Source organism: Gopherus evgoodei, chromosome 3 (genome assembly GCF_007399415.2).
Source record: "Gopherus evgoodei ecotype Sinaloan lineage chromosome 3, rGopEvg1_v1.p, whole genome shotgun sequence".
Lineage (NCBI taxonomy): Eukaryota > Metazoa > Chordata > Testudines > Testudinidae > Gopherus > Gopherus evgoodei.
Window position 1 is genome coordinate 139,231,691 of NC_044324.1, and position 22,337 is coordinate 139,254,027.

At 40.0% G+C, this 22,337-nt stretch overlaps 1 protein-coding gene across 1 annotated transcript in view; it reads left to right on the plus strand.

Moving 5' to 3' along the window:
* SMOC2 (SPARC related modular calcium binding 2) overlaps nucleotides 1-22,337 on the plus strand; it is a 170,180-nt gene that overhangs the window by 124,711 nt on the left and 23,132 nt on the right. The window contains exons 8-9 of the mRNA XM_030556794.1: nucleotides 2,735-2,921; nucleotides 12,419-12,501. Coding sequence (XP_030412654.1) covers nucleotides 2,735-2,921; nucleotides 12,419-12,501 — 270 coding nt within the window. The remainder of the gene's footprint in view (nucleotides 1-2,734; nucleotides 2,922-12,418; nucleotides 12,502-22,337) is intronic.

Here is a 22,337-nt window from a genome sequence, read left to right on the forward strand (position 1 = left end):
CTGTCTGTAGGTTAATGCCCTCTGTCGTCTTTCCCTGTTTGAAATCCAGCTTCACTCCTCCCATTCCCTTTGTTACTATGTGTGAGACAATTTTAAATCGTGGCATTCTTTTCTCTTCTCCAGGAAAAGATCCACAGTTCTCGGTCTGCCCCTCCTTATGCAATGTTGCTTCTAACACTTCACACCACTTTTGTAACCCTTCTTTGGACTTTATCCAGTTTATCACTGCTTTTCTGTATTATGGGCATCCAAAACTAGACCAAAGAGACCAGATCCTAACCTCCTCTCAGTGCAAAGCAGATAGAGCACTGTCTTGAACAGGCAGCTGAGAATCCCAGGAGTATAAAGACAATGTCCCTACCTCTGCATGACCTGTTCCTGGACCTCACAATGCAGAGGATGTCTCATGAGCATGCCAGGGATGAGAAGGGATATGGCTGAATGCACTGCACTCCTGTGGTTCTGGGTTGGTGGTATAGACCATTTGGTGCCATTCTAGCCCATGGAAATTAGAGCAACCCTGAAGTTGCTCTAATCTGTTATTTCAATTGAACTAGCACACATCTACCTCTGGGATTGGTGATGGAAAGCCACCTATGATCTCAGCCTACTACTCCATTTCAGCAAATTGGCTCACCTGAGTATCTAGCTCAAGTATTCTAGCTGTGCTCTAAACAGGGTTGACAATACTGAAATCTGTCACTCCATCCTCTGTTCTAACCAGGAAGATGCCAAATTCTGCTTTTAGTTACACTGGTATAAAGCCAGAGGGAAATCATTGTAGCCAATGGAATGACACCAAGTTTACATTGGTGAATTTGTCCAAGTATATATCAGGGGATTGTTACCTACTGCAAAGTTTTTAAACAGACCTTCCATCCACACTGTATAGAGCCTCTAATTATGGTGTGGTGTTCGAGTTTCAATACTTTTAAAACTTTTTAATATCATTTTATGTTAATGTTTAGACCTAGTAAAGGGCGTGCAAAACTAATCAGAGCATCAGGAGCCTCCTGCTCTCCTGTTGACATGCCATACACACCTAAAGGCCCTTGATCACAGCACTAAAATAAACCTCAGTGCCATGCAATCAAGTCGACAGCTTTAGCTTTTCACACTTCCTGAAAATGATTCATAGTGTTTTTGGAACATGACCGTCTCAAAGCTAGACATGCCTGCTATTTAGGGTATCAAGGTGAGATATAAACAGAATTTGCTGGCCTCTTTTTCACTATGCCAAAGCATATCTTGATGGTGGCTCTGAGTAGCAGGAGGCCAGTGATGGAGCTAGAAGAACAGCATTTTGAACCACAGGTGCCAACTTTCTCTGGACTGTGCCTCTAGTTGATAAAGCATTTCATTCACACAATGGATGATGCTAGATGAGATTAGGTTGAAGTCATAACCCATTGTCAGCAGCTCAAAAATCCAGTCAAGGGTTTAATTACAGCAGTCGAAGGTTAAATTGTAAAAATATAGTGAAGTCTGCTTTAGATTCAAGAATTGTGTCCTTCAGTCTTCTAATTCACTTGAAAAAGGAAAAATAATTTACCGTGTATTAGATTTCTGTGGCCACCTAGAATAGTGACTGGATATTTCACTGGACATAATTAGCTAGTTTAGGATTGTTAGAATTTCAATCGATTTTATCAGGAATTCCTATGATTGTAGTGCATTTACCACATATGTCATTAGCATTGTAACATATTCATTTTGTTTAGTTTTTGTTCACTGGATTGACAGGAATATCACAGAACTAATACTTTATTAATCCTTTAAACTTTGAGATAATGCTCCAAAATACAGCATTATTTTAAAGCTCCTGGGGGACTGAATAGCTCAAGTTATTGTCAACGAGATATTTTGATTTCTCAAGTCTGAATCTGGACCGGTTTGGTAGTGATCAAAAATCATTCTCATCTAATGGCTCTGTAATGGCAAATATGAAATAAATTGGTGATATTAGTGCATTTCCTGTTGAGCAGCTGTCCAGAAACTACACCCACCATAGGCCCCCTCGTTCACAGTTGCAGCAGAAAGGCCAAGGACTGAATGGGCTTGAAGACAGAGCTACCCTCATATTCCTCCAAAGTGTGGTCCCTCCGGAGAAGAAGTCTTGTTGGTGCGGGGTGGAAGGCTTGTACTGCCTCTAATTCTTATGTGGCTAACCAGAGGTCTTTGGTCTCCAGGGCTGCTAATAGATCACTTTTCACCAACAAGAGAGAGAAAAAAATCTGCAATGTATTTTAAGTGTCTCTTCTCATTCCTTAGCTGAAATCAAGAAGCAGAATATAAAATTACAAAAGAAGTGAATTCATGTACATGTAATTTTAAAATTTTGATTCTGGCACATTTCCCATTGATCCGTAAAAAGAGAATTTTACCCACTTTCACTTCCCACCCCTCGAAAAACATTCTAAAAGGTAGCAAAGAAAGCGGCAGTAATTGGGTATCCAAAATTCCCCCTAGCAAAGGAGAATCCTAGGGTAGGGTAGAGCTGTCATGGTTTGAGGTGGGGAGAGGGCTTGCCAGCGGTGAGAGGGGGCAAGCCAGAGTGCATAACACATCTGAAATTTGAATCCAGGAAATGGAAAGTATTATTGCAACAAGTCTTATCAAGTAAAATCCTTACATGTAATAGCACACAGCTAGGGGTTTATCTATCCATCACTCTATTAATCCTGAGGGTGCTTTCCATATCCTCATCAACATTTCACCTGTTTCTTTCTGACAGCATCGTCATGTGATCAAGAACTTCAGTCAGCACTGGAGGAAGCTAAACAACCCCAAAAAGACAATGTGTTCATTCCAGAGTGCGCTCAGGGTGGCCTTTACAAACCCGTGCAGTGTCATCCTTCCACAGGCTACTGCTGGTGTGTTCTTGTAGACACAGGACGTCCCATCCCTGGTACATCAACTAGGTAAGGTATTAGGGGTTGTAATGTTTTCATACGTCCCCGGATAGGCTTATGGGACCAGAAGCTCAGCAGGCATATATTGGCATAGCTCCAATGGCAATGGAAATAGACTGAATATACACCAGCTAAGGATTTGGCATTCTGGATTAAGAACTGTCAAAGTGTTAGACTAGGTGTCCAGCTGCTGACTCTGACTGCAATGTCGTGGTCAGCATATGGGTATCTCCATTATTCCCTTCCCCTACATTCCTCTTAATTCATGCTGAGAAACTACAGGGTGGAAGCTGGGAAAGAGTCAGCACAGAGTAAGCCCCGCTTTCTTGCAGTATGATGATGAAAGAGCCAGTTGACATTGTCCATGTAAGAAACCAAAACCAACATCAGAAATGTTTCTCTGGCAGTCCCCCCAGCTATTTTCATCGGACACGCTTCAATGGAACAATTGCCTTGAAGCCACTAGAGAGAGGAAATATCGTTTTAGTATGTTATTAATAGAAGCTTGGAATTCACTCCTCTTAGCTGAGCCGAATACATGGTAAAGTGTTCTGAGCCACATCGAGCAGAGGCATTCAGGGTGAATATCAGATTCCAAAGGAAGATATTTAGGCCACTTATTGAGGTTTGGCTCCTGCAGGAAGGCTATAGAAAGCTCATTTAAAGCCAGGGCAATGTGTACAGCCTGATGCAAGCATTGACCTTTTCATGGCTTGGTCAAAAGTTATTTTTTGACCGTTACATAAGATGCATGGAGAACAATGTTTAAAAAACTGATTGCCAATGACCGTAGGTTCCTCCTACGTAGGCTAAGTGTCTGCACAGTGCAGGCGTGGTGCAGTCTATTGCATAAACAGACATCAGAACAACTTGATACACCGTTAATAAACCAGTGCTCCAAGAACACAAAAGATTGCACTGGGATTACATTCTTAGGGAGCAATCTCCTACTTCTCATCCTCTGCAAGCTACAATCCTTAAACTGTCAAATTGAATTACCAAGATTGGCCCTGAAACTGTATGATCAGCACTTCTGATGTTCCCACAGAACCTGTAAACCTGTAGTCTGCTTAGAAACAGCCCTGCTCCTGGTCTCTCTCTCTTTGTTTCTCTTTAAAAAATCATTTTGCCTTGATCCACTTGTTGGTGACATTTCTGTTTTAACTTTGAGGCCAGGGCAGCTTTCTTTGCCTCAGCTCATGTGTACAGTCCATTTCCAAGGACCTTCTTTATTGCTCTCTCCAGTCAGAAACTGAAGTTTCTACACAGCTTCAAGTTGGATTAATCAAACCTAATCTTTGCTGGATCTTTCTGGTAATGCTTCATCTGACTTCTGCTTCATAGGGTAGCAGTTACATTTTATTCATATTGCTTTCTTTCATTTTATATTTTTTACTGTAGCCAAACATTTCATGCAAATCTCTCCTCTCCCCGACCCCTGCACCTCGCCCAGGGCTCAGAGTTTTGGTACAAAATTTGTCTTTCATATCAACGTTTGTCCTATTGCCTCTCTGGAAAAGAAGGGAAGAGAATTGGCAGAACTGACGGTTTGAGAGATGGGGATCCTTTTCCTCCATTGATCTGTGGGGAGTCTTCAATGAAGTGAGCACTGAACATGATTAATAAGAGCTGAACAGCAGGCAGATTTCTTTATCCCATGATTTTCTTTCTGTTGATTGGAGTTGCGGGGGTGGGGGGTGGGGGGAGGGTTTGAAATCAATGTTCTTTTAACTCAGGAACTCTTTCCTGCGGCATGGTACTAGATGAGTTGTAAGGACTTGTGAAAAATGGTGCATTTGATCTTCCCATCAAATCTTTCCATTGAAAATGCAAATTGGAGGAATGACTATAAGAAAGAAAATAGAAATCCAAGACAAAGGACTAATATCAAGGACAGTAGACAAGAAAGAAAAACACTCTTTGAAAATCTGTAGAGTTGTTAGTGGAGAATAACAGAATACACAAGAGCTGGCAGTTGTTGGCATAGCAATTTGATGCTGTACTTGTTTGTGATATGAATATAAGAGTGTGTGAATGAGTGCTTAAATGTTTCACATCTAATGCACCTAGAGTACTTTGGTCACCACAATTAATAATGGGTCTCATTAAATCTGTCAGACAACATGAAAGGATGGGGTAAGTGCACCTTGCTCCCAACAATTGGCTGTCCCCCTCATTTTGAAGCCAAGGAATGATCAGTTGTCAATGAAAGCGTTCCAGAAAAGAGGTAGCACTGGTGAAATAAAAAAAGATGGTGGAATCAGTGGTAAAAAAAAAGTAGATAAACTAACCTGCCCTAAACTCCATGTTCCTCAAGTGCAGATAAAGGGAGTTTATGCATTTCTCATTTACCCTTGACTACGCTACTGGGTGGAATGGGAAATTAACAAAATAAATTAAAGACAAGAGATTCCTGGCAATAACATTAGTAAGTCTGCTGCAAAAAAGTGCAAAAGAACTCAGTGAGGCTGAACATGAAAAAACCTGCTAGGACAAAACTTAAGACCAGTGGAAATGTCTCTGGTTTAAAAAATAAATAAACCAAGTGGAAATGGGGTTATTTTTTAAACAAATAAACATTTCCCTAATGTTCTTTTAACCCGACCATTAAAAAAAAATTGTGCTAATACCTGAAAGAAAGGGACTAACAAAAGACTGTAAGCAAATGGGAAACTGACTACACTATTACATTTTCTACATTGTGTAAAGTTCACATAAAAGAAAACAAATATCATAAACAGTGAAAAAAGGCCTTGACCCTGCAAACACTTACTTAAAGTTAAGCATGTGAGTAACAGAATAGTGCTTTTTAATTTATGACTTTTAGCCTGACAATGTCCCCTTTCCAATATAAACCTGTCATTCTATCCCTCTGCCACCCTGTTGTCCCCAGCTTCTTGTATTTAATCTCCTCTTTCATTGGGTCTCAGTCCAGCTACTTTTCTGTAGGCTCAGCTGGGACATTTGGTGAGAGATTGACAAAAGAAGATGACAGTTTTATTGCCTTTCAGGGTTAAAGTCAGACCTTTCATGCTACAGTATTTTAACACCTATTTTGCTTTATAGATTTAGATTATATATGATGTACTGCATTTGTATTTATGATAAACCTAAGCCAATAGGGCAAAAGTACAGATGGCGGAGGGGAAAGTGTAGGCACAGAGCACTAATAATAAAGGGGAGGGAAGGAGGAAGGAAATGCAGAGCGGGGTATCAGATTAATCCGGGATCAGGCTGGTTGCCAGGTACTACATTAGTGTGCACCACTCAAAGATTTCTCTTTCACTCTTTCCCTGGCTGATAGAAGAGGTCATCCATCAGATAGCTGAATTCTACGCTTGCCATCAAAGCAGCTTCTATTCCTGTTGTTCAAAAAAAGTGCCTTTTTCATTCATAGGAGACACACTCACATGGGCATGAAATTGCATTGCATCTTCCTGGAGCAAAAACTTTATCTGATTGGCCACTGAACAATTCAATAAACTTTCATCAGATACTGTGAAGATAAACTAAGCACTGAAGAGGAAAAAATGTCTCACTGTTTCATCCTGTCCTATAAGGAAGAGTCAGAATAGTTGTGTGTTGTTCTCGTGGCTAGCAGAGCTTCAAGACGTTGCAAAGTTTGTGATGCTTTTAAAATGAATAGTTTGATGAAAATCAGATAAATGCATTTCAGTTAGACATGTTAAGATATAATTGGGTATATATGGTCACTGGGAGCATGTGTAACATAGGTATTTCTAATAAGTTGAGCTACCATATGTAGTATTACATCTAAAATTTTAGGGAGACAGAATGAATGTGTGCAAGTATGGACAGGGGAGGTAGAAGAGTGGGGTTTTTTTCAAAGCCTTATATAAAAAGGCACTCATTTGTTTAGAATATAAGCTATCCCCTGAAGCGCTGTAAATTCAGATGCTGCAGATTTGAACTAATTCGTGAGAATCTGAAAGTATAATTCCCCAGAAAAGAGCACTCATCTAGTTTCTCTGAACTGAGTGAAATGTAAAAATTAAACATAGAGCATACAGTAAAAGATGAAAAACATAGTAGATTTTAAAAATTAATTGTAATCTATGAGCTTATTAGTAATAGAATCAGAATATCAGGGTTGTAAGAGATCTCTGGAGGTCATTTTGTCCAATCTCCTGCTCAAAGCAGGACCAACACCAACTAAATCATCCCAGCCAGGGCTTTGTCAAGCCTAACCTTAAAAACCTCTAAGGATGGAGATTCCACCACCTCCCTAGGTAACCCATTCCAGTGCTTCACCACCCTCCTAGTGAAATAGTGTTTCCTAATATCCAACCTACACCTCCCCCACTGCAACTTGAGACCAATGCTCCTTGTTCTGTCATCTGCCACCACAGAGCACAGCGGAGCTCTGTCCTCTTTGGAACCCCCTTTCAGGTAGTTGAGGCTGTTATCAAATCCCCCTTCACTCTTCTCTTCTGCAGACTAATGTGTTTTTTTTTAAAACTATGAACTTTAACCTTACCATGTCCCCTTAAAAACAAAGTGAAATGGATGAGATATAAACTAACAAAAAATGGGATTTATGAATTAAGGTGAAGCAACTTTAATATTAAACCTTGTTATGCCTTGTCATTGCAACCTATGGCCTTGATCCTGCAAACACATGCACATGCTGGCACTTACTCACATAAGTAGTCCTACTGAAGTCTATGGGACTATTCACACATGTAACTGTTTGCAAGATTGAAGCCTATAACTATTGAGAACTTCTAACACGATGAAAGGATTTTACCAATTGTAGGAGATTTTTAAACAACTAGACTATAGTTGAAAGAATCTAAAAAAGTGTTTGTGAGTTCAATTCAGAAAAGCACCAAAAGGTTCTTTGATCACAAAATGGTGCTGAAAATCTACTGAGAACATGCAGTGTTAGAAACCATTAAAATGTCAACACGTGACAGTTATCACACAGGTACTAAAGGTGCCTCCCATATTGACCATGGGGAACCAATGAGGTGATCTTAGACACATGCAACTGCTATAAATGCTGATTTTTTTTAAAGACCCTTTGTACTTCCTCCTCCATGTACCAGCTGAAACAAAAAGGTGGAGTGGAACATAGAAATGAAAAGAAACATGTACAGAACAGCCCTATAGAGTATAGGGATGAAGCCAATAGAATTCTGTAGAAATGTAATGAGGTTCTACTGAAATTAATTGAATATATATTTTCTAGAGGTTTTGTGAACTATCCTACAGAATTATATAGCCGGAGAATAGTTCTCTATTAAATTCAATAGGATAATACAAACAAAAAAGTAGAAAAGTGATAGTCATCTATTCAATTCTAGGGGCTTCCCATAAGGGGTGGGGGGGAGAGCAGAAAAAAGTTATCAAATTTTTATGAGCCTCAATAAAGATTCAGTTTGGGTTCAGTTAAAGGCCTATCTTACTGTACCACAACGTATGGATCATAAGCTAAATATGAATCAACAATGTAATGCTGTTGCAAAAATAAGCAAACATCATTCTGAGATGTATTTGCAGGACTATTGTAAGCAAGACACGAGAAAGAATTCTTCCACTCAACTCCGTGCTGATTAGACCTCAGCTGGAGTATTGTGTCCAATTCTGGGCACCACATTTTAGAAAGATGTGGACAAATTGGAGGAAGTCCAGAGAAGAGCAACAAAAATGATTAAAGGTCTAGAAAACATGAGCTAGGAGGAAAGATTGAAAAAAAATGGTTTGTTTAGTCTGGAGAAGAGAATACAGAGAGGGGACGTTTTCAAGTACATAAAAGGTTGTTACAAGGAGGAGGGAGAAAAATTGTTCTTAATTCTGAGGATAGGAGAAGAAGCAATGGGCTTAAATTGCAGCAAGGGCAGTTTAGTTTGGACTTAGGAAAAAACTCCTAACTGTCAGAGTAGTTAAGCACTGGAATAAATTGCCTAGGGAGGTGGTGGAATCTATATCACTGGGGATTTTTAAGAGCAGGTTAGACAATCACCTGTCAGGAATGGTCTAGATAATACTTAGTCCTGCCTTGAGTGCAGGGGACTGGACTAGATAACTTCTCGAGGTCTCTTCCAGTTCTGTGATTCTATGATATTTCATTATATGACTGATTAATATTTCAGTCAAAATCTTGGGCATTGGAATAATCTATTTTTGGGAGGAATATGCCTGAGAAGCAAACCATGAAGTGGCATGAAATGAAGTTATTAGACCTGGTTGAGCTGTTATAGCTTCTAGCATCTTTCATCTCTATTTTGGCCACCTTTGCAAACTAATACATATAGGGCACCAAGCAGCTGTAGCTGTATCACCATGCGGGTGGTGAGAGTTTCCCATGTGCTGTGTAACACCATGCGGAGCTGAAATACCCTGTCTTATGTACTGTATGTTGGTGAGAAACAGGCTTTTTAAACTGTGGGAGCAGCTTTGGACCAAAGAGCTTACATCATGACTGGTTGCCAAGTGTCATTCCTCCTAATCAGTCAATGGTAAAAGTAGCCGTCTTTCTTGCCACAGCTCGCATTTCTTGGATTGTCATTAGTGTAGGGGGACTAAATCTCACAGTAACTGCTAGTGAATTAGGTCTGACACTGATATGCAATCCGCAGCCAGCAGCGTGATCAAAGCCCCATTTTCTTACATTGTCTGTGAGCTTTCACTTGTTGGGATTCCAATGGCACTCCAAGAGTTAAAGACAGGTAAAAGGGAAGCAGAAAGAGATCCTCTTTTAAATAGAATTTAGACAAGTTTCTTATCTGCATTTTATGTTTAATGAAGGGACAATAGATTGATAAAATCACAGGATTGGAACCAAAAGGCAGAAGACCTTATTCTTCTCTGCGTTGTACCCAGTGCAAAGCAGGTGTAAAATTCTTCTTTTCTGATCTGGTAGTGTTTTACCCCCACTTTCCACAGGTATAAATGATTACACAAGGTGCAAGGCAATGGAAAATCAGGTCCTCTCTGTGTGTATGTGTGTGTGTGTGAGATAGTGTATATATATGTGTGTGTGAGACAGAGAGAGGAAATTGTAACCCCGAACCTGCAGAATGCTGATAGTTCCATACACTCTGAGGCAACAAATTAAATAGCTTTATTGTAAACACCATAGTGTAACCAGTCCCTCTTTTGGTTTTAAAAACATGGCAACAGTGCTTTCCACATTCAGTTCTTGTGGCAATTCCAGTAGCACTGGAAGACCCAAATGTGTAGTTACAGAGCCCGAGTACACACAGTTTTCCTATTGAGTATGATGGAAATTCTTTTCTTGTTTGATATTTCACCAGTTAGTTGTGTCCCTATCCATTTGTTGGGAACTTCTTAAATCAGAGCACCGAGACTCCATAGGGAGGCTCATAAAATATAGACAGTTTACCATTCTGTGTTGTATGAATATTGTTGCAAGCACTCACTAAACTGGCCTCAGTGCAAAACACAGGGTGGATTTATTAGTATTGTCACTTATTTTCCAAGTCAGTATACAATGCTAACAACTCAGAATAGTAGCAAAATGTGCAAGGCAGGAATGAATCATGCTTTGTATCTTCTTTGGTTATTCCAGAGTTTTGGTTTAAGACACACAAGAGGCTGCACCAGGATGGTATTCTGAATTTTGGAAGGATGTGAGCAGTGTGAGAGTGAGGGCTGATAAAATTGGGTGGGATCAATCCCCAGGTGTGTCAAGTTTACACACAGTACAGCTTGGGATGGAGGATTGGAAGGTGGCTCTGTGCCACTGCCACCTTTCTGGTCTCCTGTTACTGGACTAGACAGGGGCTGAGCTACAGAGCTGCTCTAAGTTATATCACCTGCAACTAGAAGCAGTGGTGGCCAGGATCTGACTGTTTGCTTTGCCCTGAACCTTCTTATTGTTGGCATGCCCTCCAAGCTGGTGGTGGCAGAGGCATAGATCCAGCTATACTTAAGTACAATGTAGCCATCACATTCGCGACACAAATATTGTTGGCATTTGAAATATCAGCATAAAATCGTAGGATTGGAAGAGACCTTGAGAGGTCTTCTAGTCCAGTCTCCTGCACTCATGGCAGGATTAACTATTACCTAGACCATCCCTGACAGGTGTTTGTCTAACCTGCTCTTAAAAATCTCCAATGATGGAAGATTTCACAACCTCCCTAAGCAATTTGTTCCAGTACTTAATCACCCTGACAGGAAATTTTTCCTAATGTTCAACCTAAACTGCCCTTGCTGCAATTTAAACCCATTGCTTCTTGTCCTATCCTCAGAGGTTAAGGAGAACTATTTTTCTCCCTCCTCCTTCTAACAACCTTTTATGTACTTGAAACTGTTATGTCCCCTCTCAGTAATCTCTTTTCCAGACTAAACAAACCCAATTTTTTTCCATCTTCCCTCACAGCTCATGTTTTCTAGACCTTGAATCATTTTTGTTATTCTTCTCTGAACTTTCTCCAATTTGTTCACATCTTTCCTGAAATGTGGCACCCAGCACTGGACACAATACTCCAGTTGAAGCCTAATCAGCACTGAGTACAGTGGAAAAATTACTTCTTGTCTCTTGCTTACAACATTCCTGCTAAGACATACTCCTACAGTGAAGACTGTGTCACCTGTAACTGTGCTAATAAATTGGTAGTAGCAGCAGGAAGCATAAAGACTCACAACGTGTTGCATCTGAAGATGAGGATGGGGTTGTAAATGCAGAATAGATATACTTCATTATATAGCATCTATTACAAGATCATGGGGAAGACAGCACAGTTGGTGGCATTTGATACGTCTAATTGTAGAGGCGATACAAATAGCACAGGGTTTCTTGTTACCATCTGTGACTCACAGGCTTGCATTAAATAAATGTCTAAGAAAGAGACAAGACATATCATGTATCAAGCAATAACTGAAGATCAGCTAAGTCCATTCCACTCTCCAGTTGAAGCCATCCCAACACATCTCCTCGTTCTCCAGACTTTTCTGTAACTGCTAGTGATTAGAGGTCAGCCTTTCTTACATAAGCTAATGTTTGTTCCAGTCATAATACAATTTTAGTACTGTAATATCTACCAAGCACAGTACCAGGTTGTTGGGGGGGAGGGTGGGGCTAAAATTGTTTTTCAGGAACAACCTGAATAACATGCCAGCTGCCAAATGTGTTATATGGTTTACAGCTTTTTACACCGGTGTTCTGGTAGGTGGGAGGAACCTAATTTTCTTTTTGTATTAGGTTTCCTAATGCTTCTTCGCTGCCTTGTTTCGTCAGTTTCCTGATCAGTATAATGGGCTCACTCATACTTTTGTGGTGTTGTGAGGATGAATGAATTAATATTTGCAATGAGGTCTTTGAAATATCAGCACTATGTATCATTTCACTTCTGTCTATATCCTTGTGTACGACTGTAATGAGAATAAAATTACACAGTTTTGGCTCTGAACAAATGAGGTATAATTTCAGTGTAACCATATAGAGTTCGAAAGAAGAACAAATCTAATTTAAGTTGATTTAAGTTTGTTTTTTCTTCTCTTTGCTTTCCCCGTAGGTATGAACAACCTAAGTGTGATAACAGCGCCAGAGCTCATCCAACCAAAACAAAGGATTTGTACAAAGGACGCCAGCTTCAAGGTCAGTGTAACAGATGAGTTTTGCAGCACACATTTCAGTGGTGTTTAACCACTGCAATAACTAAGGGGAGTTCCTTACCAATGGCCTAAATAAATAAATGCCAGGGTGTTGCTACATTGATTGGTCATTGACTGAAGCCTGAGAGTGGAGTTTTTAATTGAGGTAGGGTGACCAGATGTCTCAATTTTATAGGGACTGTCCCGATTTTTGGGTCCTTTTCTTATATAGGCTTGTATTACCCTTCACCCCCTGTCCTGATTTTTCACACTTGCTGTCTGGTCACCCTAAACTGAGGGGGCTGTAAATAAGGGTGTAAACATGTTGTAAGATATAGTAAGATTTGCTTTCTCAGGTCCTGATTCTGCAGACAGTGACATCAATACACGTATTTCCACCAATTCAGTATCAGGCCTTTGTAGTATTTGTGAAACATTAGGTCTAGACAACTGGGTTTTGTGATATCAGCTGCTGTAAAAAGGAAATTGTGGATCATTCAAAAGTAGGAAATCAGAAACAAGCAAATAATCTGGGAGGGTTATTTTTTTATGTGCTGTGGGAAACTTCTCTGTTCACCATCCACAGAAATGTCTAAATGCTTATTGTGTCAAGAATAAACATCAACATTGAATGGCATCTTCATTAAAGTGTGCATTAGCACTGCCTATCTAGAAAGTAAATGTAATTGCAAAGTATAATTTGAAAAGAAATAGAAGCAACAAACGCAAATTATATCTGGGTAGACCATAAGTAATTATATGTTATGCTCTTTATGGAAGAAAGTATATAATGTGTGTTCTTTTAAAACATTCATGGTATCTCTCTATGGTACAAAAACCTGATTTTTACTGAAATTTCAGCCTGGAGTATGAATTTCATGACTTTTTCAAAATGCCCGGTCTCTGTTTCTTTTATGAAAATGGGCTTGCATTGTTCAGTTTTTAGATGGGCGCATCTAAGTGCCACATAGCATAAACATTGAAATTCAGCACAAGGGCCTCAAACAGGGCTTAAATAGGACTTAAGTAGTTAATAGGCCTTGGGCTGACCTACTTCACAGTGGTGAATTTCACCTATAGGCCAAATTCATCCTGGGTGTAATTCCACTGAAGTCAATAGTTACACCAGGAATTGTTTTGACCCATAACTTACTATCCCGTCCCTATTGAAGCCTGCAGGAGACTGGCCATTGCCTTCAGTGGGGCCAAGACACAAATTACTCCAGTATTTAGAGACTCCCAAGAAATTCAATTTGAAGTAACAACACTCTCACCCTTCTCTGCTTGTAGGTATAAAACTTGAATAGTTAGTTGATTGTGGGTCTTTTGCATACTGTGTCTGTGTGTAAAGAATATATTTCTGGATAGCTAAGCTGAAGAAATGGATTTTATATTTTGTGCTGAGTATGGTGGCCTCTGGTTATTCTGATCTCTAGCAAAAATCTCTGAAGAAACTTTTGCCAGGGGGGATAATGCCAGCTTTCACACTTCTCTTCTTTACCCAAACCGGCAGTGTTTTTATACAGTGCAATAATGAAGATTTGACCAAAGACAGGAACTTTCTGCCAGTGAGACTATTTAAGAGAGCTTTCCATGCTGTAAACTTCCACCCAGTAATTTTGGTTTAGTAGGCAGTGAGCTTTTGATTCTTTCCTTCCACCCTACAGTATTTTGCATTCTATCAGCTTTAATCCCACAAACCACTGCTGCAATGTGAACTCATAATTACTATGAATTCTATGTGACACATATTCGATTGCTTATATTTATGTTGCTTACCCTTAAATAACCTTTGACTTTCAAGTGCTTTGTACTATTTTAATCTAAAGACAAGTAGTCCTGGTAAAGTCAGTGCAACTACTCACAATGCAAGATTTTAAGAGCTGATTAGCAAGATTTTAACAGCTGCATCAGGGGCGGCTCCCGGCCCCAGCACGCCAGGTGTGTGCTTGGGGCAGCATGCTGCAGGGGGCGCTCTGCCGGTCGCCGGGAGAGTGGCAGGCGGCTCTGGTGGACCTCCCGCAGGCATGCCTGCGGAGGGTCCGCTGGTGCCGCTGCTCCGGAGCCACCTGCCGCTCTCCCGGTGACCAGCAGAGCACCCCCCATGGCATGCTGCCCTGCTTGGGGTGGCAAAATGTCTAGAGCCACCCCTGAGCTGCATTACTATTCATTATTTCTCTACTTCTGTTAGAAACAATTGGCCACATCCTCAGCTGGAATAAATCAGGATAGCTCTGTTGACGTCAGTGGGGGTATGCTGATTTACACCATTCCAAAGCCTCAAACTGGCTAGGCATGCAACAGCATAAGGCTGATGGTATCTAGAACCAGGGCGTTAAACTCATGCTTTCCTAAAAGAATGCCAGTTCTTACATTTCAGCATCTTCTCCACCCACTGTTAAGAAGCATATGTAGTGTACCTTGACCAAGCATAGAATTTGCTTAGGCTCAAAGTTCATGTAAACAAGGAAGTGATGTCGTCATTGGGATTACCATATATGGCTAGGTTGGTCAAAGATGAGCAGATACTCTTGCTGTCCCTAATCCATTTCTGCAATCAGTTGCAATAGGCAACAGCGCTCCACAACCCCCAACACGGAGAGACTCTCATGATACCAGCTGCCCCAGCGATGGGTGCTCACTTTTGCCAGCCCTCCCAGATTTTCCTTCTTATGTAGTTGTCTATTCATAATACTGGCCCTGTCTCTGTACTTACCACCCTGGAAGAAAAGTACTTAGATGAGACACAAACTTGGATCTAGTAGTGCATTGAGCTAGTGCCAGATCACTGCAGGTAGCTGGTCTTTAAGGGCCTAGGTCTGCTATCCTTTCACTTACTGAGAATTTGCACAGAAGCATACTCCCACTGAACACAATGGAATTATTCTTGGAGAAGTGCTACTCAGAGTAACAACAGTAGAACTGGGCCCTTTGTGAGTATCAGAGAAACTCTGTAATCCTGTGTACAGTTTTATAAAATGTATTACCATTTCATCCAAGAATGTCCTGCCTTTACTTGTATTGATGTCAGAGGGGCATAGGACTGGAAGGAACCTCCTGCTCACTGAGTCCAGTCCCCTGCAGTCACCGGCAACCCCACTGTATAATCCCATTCATAAATGTATCAAACTCTTATTTTAAAACTAGTTAAGTTGTTTGCCCCCACTATTCCTACTGAAAGTCTGTTTCAGAATCTCACTCCTGTGATGGATAGAAGCCTTCTTCTGATCTCTAGCCTAAATTTATTCATGGCCAGTTTATTTGTATTTGTTCTTATGACAACATTGTCCTTTAGCTTAAATAGCTCTTCTCCCTCCCTGATGTTTGTCATTACATGCCCCAAAGCCTTTTGATACATAGATTCCAAATGTGACAAGTTAACGTTTCAGAATCTGATAATGAAAGAAAAAGAACAAATGATAACCCATATAGATGTGTTAACTTTCTAATTCATTCAGGATGTTTTCCTTGGGTGATTTTATGAACTAGTGCAGCAGCAGTGTTGTAACTTTCTATTCCCGGAAAACCCATTTCCAGAGTGTTCTTCACAATATCATAGGAGTTGCAGGGGTGACCACATTTATCACTTATTGGAGCTGGGAGAATGGTTTGAGCAGTAATGCAAAGGTAGATCAAGAAGTTGTTGTGTGGCAGATTCCAGTACCAAATATTCTGGCTTTCAAAGTTGGCAGGTGTATGACATTACAGCTGAGTTTTGCTATGGGGAATGAGCGCTCAATATGCTCATTGCCAAAATCTGGGTGGCAGGAGCCTTTTGGTTTTAATGAACTTTGTACAGAACTCAAACTGTACAAAGTGCTGTAGTTTTGCTTATCTGCCAGTCTCAACACGAGGTCAAGTTTTATCTCATACATGTATCTACACACTCCACATCTTCGTGTGGACTTATGTAGGACATAAGATGTGCCTAGTCCTTGTACTAGTCCTCTATATACTAGTGAATGTCACCCTATGTGAACATATGCTAACTTGAAATACAATACTCGATGATTTGGAAGATATTTCTGAACACAGCTGGCTGAAAATTTTCCATCAACACCTTTTTTTTTTGGTCACAAAATTGGATCTGACTAATATTTCCCCACAACCACAAAAACTATCTGTTTTCCGTGGAAATTTTTTTGACTTCATCATTGGCACCTGAAAACTAACAAGCAAGCTGGTACACTATGAGAGAGACTGTCTGGGCCAGGATTACATTTCTTAGCTGGAAGTAACATTATCTTGTGAAGGAAAAATAGTAAGGCACACAGGCATGAACTAGGAAATATAATTAACCTGGATTTTCAGATTTAACTCTTAATTTCTTTGGTTTTGTGGCTTTAAATAAGACCATTAATATTGTTTACATTTAATTTTGGTTTGTTTAAATTTCCATTTTTTTAACACTGTTTATAAAGTGTATAGCCATGATACTTCTCCTCATAGCAAGGGCTATTTTGAGGGGAAATTTTAGTTAGGGTAATTCTCAAACTGTGATACAATCTACTGGTTTGAGTTCACATGGAGATGTAGTAAATCCATGTGCTAAAAAAATCCTGAAGGTGCCTTTTTGATTTGGGCTTTAATATTTTAATCTAATTCTTCATTTCCAAATATTTCCTTAGGGCCAGATGATGATCTCAGTTACACCAGTAGAAATCAAGACTAGCTCAACTAACTTCATTTCAATTATTCTGGATTATTATTGGTTTAAATGAAATCAGTATTTCACCTGTTATAGTTTTACCCTTCCTGGCTGTACCTTGGCTTTCCTAAAAGACCAGCTCCAGATGCTTCCTGCTAGAATATTGGCTCCTGATTAGGTATCAGATTAGTTTGAGGAAAGAATCCTATGACACTTCTCAGAAAAGATCAATATTTGTCTCTCGATATAAGTGGATTAACTGGCACCTGAAAGGTTTAGTGTTTAATATGTGAAGTTCATACAAAGTCACAGCATAAGAGAGATCTGAGCTGGTAAAATTTCCCTTAGATTTTTAAAAGTTCTCCCTTAGATTAAATTCTGAATTCACAGTTTGGAAGTGAAATATGGACAAGGGAACAATATGTTCTGATGAGGGCCGAAAAACAGTAATCCATATTAATTGAAAAGACAACTCTTGGCGTACAATTTTTCACTGGCTTTACTGTTCTAATGTGGTGTTTCAAGTCCTAGCCCTGAACAGCTTATACTGTGCAGAACAAAACTCATGATTTGAGTTTTGTAGGAATGCGGCATAGCTAAGTACAGATTTTTTTGGTTGTTGGCAATTCATTTTCATCCCATAGTTTCACAGGGATAAGTTAGTCTTCACTTCCTCTCCACGTAGAATGATGCCAGTATTGAATGGCAGTCAGTCTTCAGACACGTTCTTAAGTGTTTTAATGCTTAGTACTTTGCTTATTTTTAAAAGCATCAATTAAGTGAATATTTCTGAACAGAGAGTATATTCCTATGAGATTCTGATTGTCAAGGCAATTGCTCGACTGGCACACTTCTTTCTCCACTGAATTGTGAATGTACGAGGATTATGTTTTTATCATATTCTATGATTCTATGATGTAACCAACGTTTTTAGTGACTGAGGTAATATTTTAAATATCCATTTCTGTTACTAAGTCTTAAGCTCTGAGGGGCCCAATCTAGAAGTTCCCTGGCAAAACAGCCAGTGAAGTTGATGAGTGTTTTGCCTGAGCTCTATACTTGTCTTCCTGAGACCTATACCTATCTTCTTAGCAAGAGAAGAACCGATAACTTGCATAACTGATAAATGCTGTCTCTGTTTGAGACCCGTCTATTTATTTAAAAGTTGAATCCACAGCTATAGCATGTAGCGATACAAAGTGACAACGCTATCCTTTGCACACATTGAAACTGGGTACAAATCACAGGAACAGCGAGTTTGGACTAGAATGCTGAAGACAATAGGGCAAGATATATGTGGTTTGGTTGCAGAGGCAAATGAGGGCTGTGGAAATTCTGAATGCAGTAGAATAAATGTTTCACTGCGGAGGGTGGGGAGGACATGGAGAATCTGCACAGAGCATCCATACTTCCTGGGGAGTAGTCTGAGCATTGCTCAGCAAGGCTCCGTACACCCTAGCACAGTGTGGGACTGAAGCAGCCATAAGCCCTACATTCTCTGAGTCTGCAATAGTAGCTCCAGAGCAACTGAATCAGGGGAGAGGATTCTGTCCTCATCAGCCTATGCTTGTTTAGCTGGGCTTTGTGCTGGGAAGAGGATCTGGCTCTAATCTCATTAAGATGATCATTATTTTCTTGATCTTACCATGGGCAGATCAAGGAGGAGTACTTGAAGAAGAGAGAGAACAGAAAATACAACAACAAAACAAAATAGAACAAAGTGTTACTATTTTTTGATATAGTACCTGGATTGTAATAGCAATATAACACTTTAGGTGTTTAGGCTTTAGGTTATACAGGAAGCCAAAGCCTGTAGTTATTTTTCAAGGCTCTGTAACTCTCATTCAGTATTCTTGCTTCCTGGCTATCCTGTCCTGATCCCCTTAGCCAGTGCTGGCCTGGCCATATCACCACAATTAACATTCATTGACTATTTAAAAAAAAATCACCAAAACCCTAACTAACTCAGAGCTGTTTAATGCTTCCAGTTTAGTGACAGTTTGCAGAATAATACTAAGTGAACTTTACAGTAAAAGCAATTCAGCTAGCAGTAAAGCACCATTGGAAGACAGAGCTGTGCCAATGGCAGCAAAAGAGAAAAGCTGGCTAATTAAAATGTGATATTACTGGCTTGGCCACAGCATTTCCTTCACTGCTCAATTAATAACTTTTTTAAATGTTATGTAAATTTTAAAAGGGCTAAATTGGGAGCAGTAAATTCAGACTGTATTTGCTTTCCAGCATATTTTTAAAAACTGTATTTGTATGGCGTGAGGGAAAAGTTTATAAATTCTGCCCTCCCACCTTCCCATAAGAGCTTTTCATACTGGACCTCCTGTTGAATACTGCAGTCTTCCCAAGTGTGTGTTGCTTTATTCCATATTTAATGTGTCTATCCTGGAGGGCAACTAATATAGTTGCGGGAAAGTGACCTTACAAACAGATGAGTGCTAAGATGGGAAGCCTTCAGTCATTTATTTGTCCTTAGAATGGAAGAGTCTCCCTTTAAAATCTGGTACACAGCAAGTCTACAGGTGTGATCCCTTGCATCATCCTCTCTCCGACCCTCTGATAAATGAGTTTCTGGTTGTATTTTTGGTATAGTACCCAAATTATGGTTAAGTAAAAGTGTGTTATTCCTGGAAAATAAAGGGCCAAATGGACATCACTGAAACTCCATTGAAGTAAATGGAGCTATGCTGATTTACAGCCATTAAGGATGTGGACCTAAGGAGCAATCCAGGCCCCACTGAAGTCAATGGGAATTTTGCCATTGAGTTAAATGAGGCCAGGATTTCACCTCCTAACATTTTTGGGTGGGGGAGAGGACTCAGTGGTTCTGGACTTCCATGATAAAGGTCTTGCAATGAACATATATAGCATATTACTATTTTTCCTTGGTGAGAAGCCTGGGCTAAACCAAATGAAGCCTCTTTTGCAATAAAACCAAAGCATAACTTCAAACACAAACAAACAACAACAAAAAACCCCACTAACAACACACCCTCCAAAACAACAAAGCATAATTCTGGGAAATTTCTGGGTGTACGTAATACATTAAATCCAGAAACTAGAAAACAGTACAGGAACAGATTTCTTGTTGTTAGCCTGTACACATCTAAAATGATATCCTCCTGGAAAACAGGATGGGGATGTCCATTTTTAGAGCTGTTTGAAAAAGGTGTCAAGTTTTTCCTGATTTGAGGGGGGAGGGGATATTTGAACTTTTGAAACTTTTCAACCTCCTCTGTTAATTTCTGCTTCATATTGAGAAGCTGCTTACTTACATACACAAGAATCACATTGTAAGAATCAGTTTGAGTAATCTGATTTAATTGTTAGATCTGAATGAACACTACCATCAACATCCAAATCACACAATGGTATAAAAGCATTATAATGCCATGGCAAGTCAGTCAACAACAACAGGTTGTAATCAGCAACCCCCACAAGCTGCACCATATTGTACATTACCGGCTTAGCAGCACTCAAAAGGATCTGAAAATACCCGTGAAACAAATGAAAAAACAAATGACATTCAAGAAAAAGAGAAGGAAAGAAACATCCACACCCATTGAAAAGGGGTGAAAAGGAACTTTCAGTCTATGTAACTGAATGATCACTAGAGGAGGAGATCATCAAAACTAACTTCACTATACGTCACAAGAAATAAGAGAGAACCTGATGGTGTTCCTACTGAAAACAGTGAACCTCAGTGGGAGCTGGATTGAAGCCAATGTCTCTTCTTGCAGAAGTCCAGTGAGGAATAGTAAACAGCTAGCTCACCAATGAGGCTTTTTTTAGTGGAGAAATACCTCCAGTAAACCTAAAGAAGCCATTAAAGTTTACTGGAAAAATACACTAGTATAGCTGTGACTCTTTTTTAGAAAAAGCATATTGCCTACACAAGGGCTATGGGGGAAAAGAAAAAAAAAAGAATAATGTCCCCCAAGTACCATTTAGTCTAATGAAGTCTTGGGTTTCACTGCCCCCAAACCAGCACTTCTTGGAACCCACTTGGCACTGTTTACTGATGACAAGTATTGAGTCTGCAGAAATATTGTTGACTTTTTAAAAGATTCCTAAAAGTGTTCAGCTGCCTAAAAGCATGTAGCACTTGCATCTCTCTGGAGACAAAGAAGCTTCAAAATTCAGGACACTGATCTGCCCTTCACTTGTCCTGCACATTAAATTAGTCATCACTTACCTATAATACAGGAAAAGGAGAAATGAAATTCTGCATACTATTTCTATAGGGGAATCTAAAAATTATTAAGGGATCCAAGGGGGAGGGCAGAATGATATGTGTTTGATTTAGGAAAAAAAAGGAAAAAAGGTCTCAGAGGAGGTTATGGGAAAAATCAAGATGGCTGCTTTCTTTTGAAAGAAGTCTGTATTAGGGAGTTAAAGGACCACAGAGCCCTTAGAAACAGCTGCTTGGAAATATGACTGTAGATACTGATGTCTTGTCTGTGCTGGGCATAAAATCCTAGTGCAGAACCCATACTGGGTTCATACTGGAACCAAAAAGAGATTAAAATATTTCCCCACCCCCCACTGAACAAACTTTGACACTCTTTCTCCTCAGCTATTAAGCTTTGAGAAACGCAGGAAAAACTGTTGTAATTTCTGGTACAGTGAAGACATGAGAGAGGTATCTCCTAACAACCAGGGGCAACTAGGGCGCAATTCATGGGTGAAGGGAGGGGAACAGTGAAAGCTAAAAAGATGATGCAGTCCAGATTGAATGTTTGCTGCCAAATAGTGGATGGCAGGAAAAGCTGATGTGGCTTGAGGGAAAAATACAAATATTTCAATCAACCAGTGTGGTAATCATTATGAAAAAATGATCCCTGACGCCTCGCTAGAATTTCTTGGGAGTCACACAATAAGATATTGTTCCTTTTAAGAGGCTTCTCCTTTATACCTCTGATAGGTTATTATAATGGGAGCTGCGATCGGCCGAACCTGCGGAGGCTACAGGTAAACAAACTGCCCCAGTCCACCAGGGACTTTCCCCGATGGACTGTGTGCTAAAGGTAGCCGATCCCTGATCTAACCTAACCTAAGTTAAGCTCTGGAATAGGCTTCCAAAGGAAATTGTGCAATCCCCATCACTGGAGGTTTAAAGAACAGGCTGGACAAACATCTGTCAGGAATGGTCTAGGTTCACCTGATCCTAGAGGGCTGGA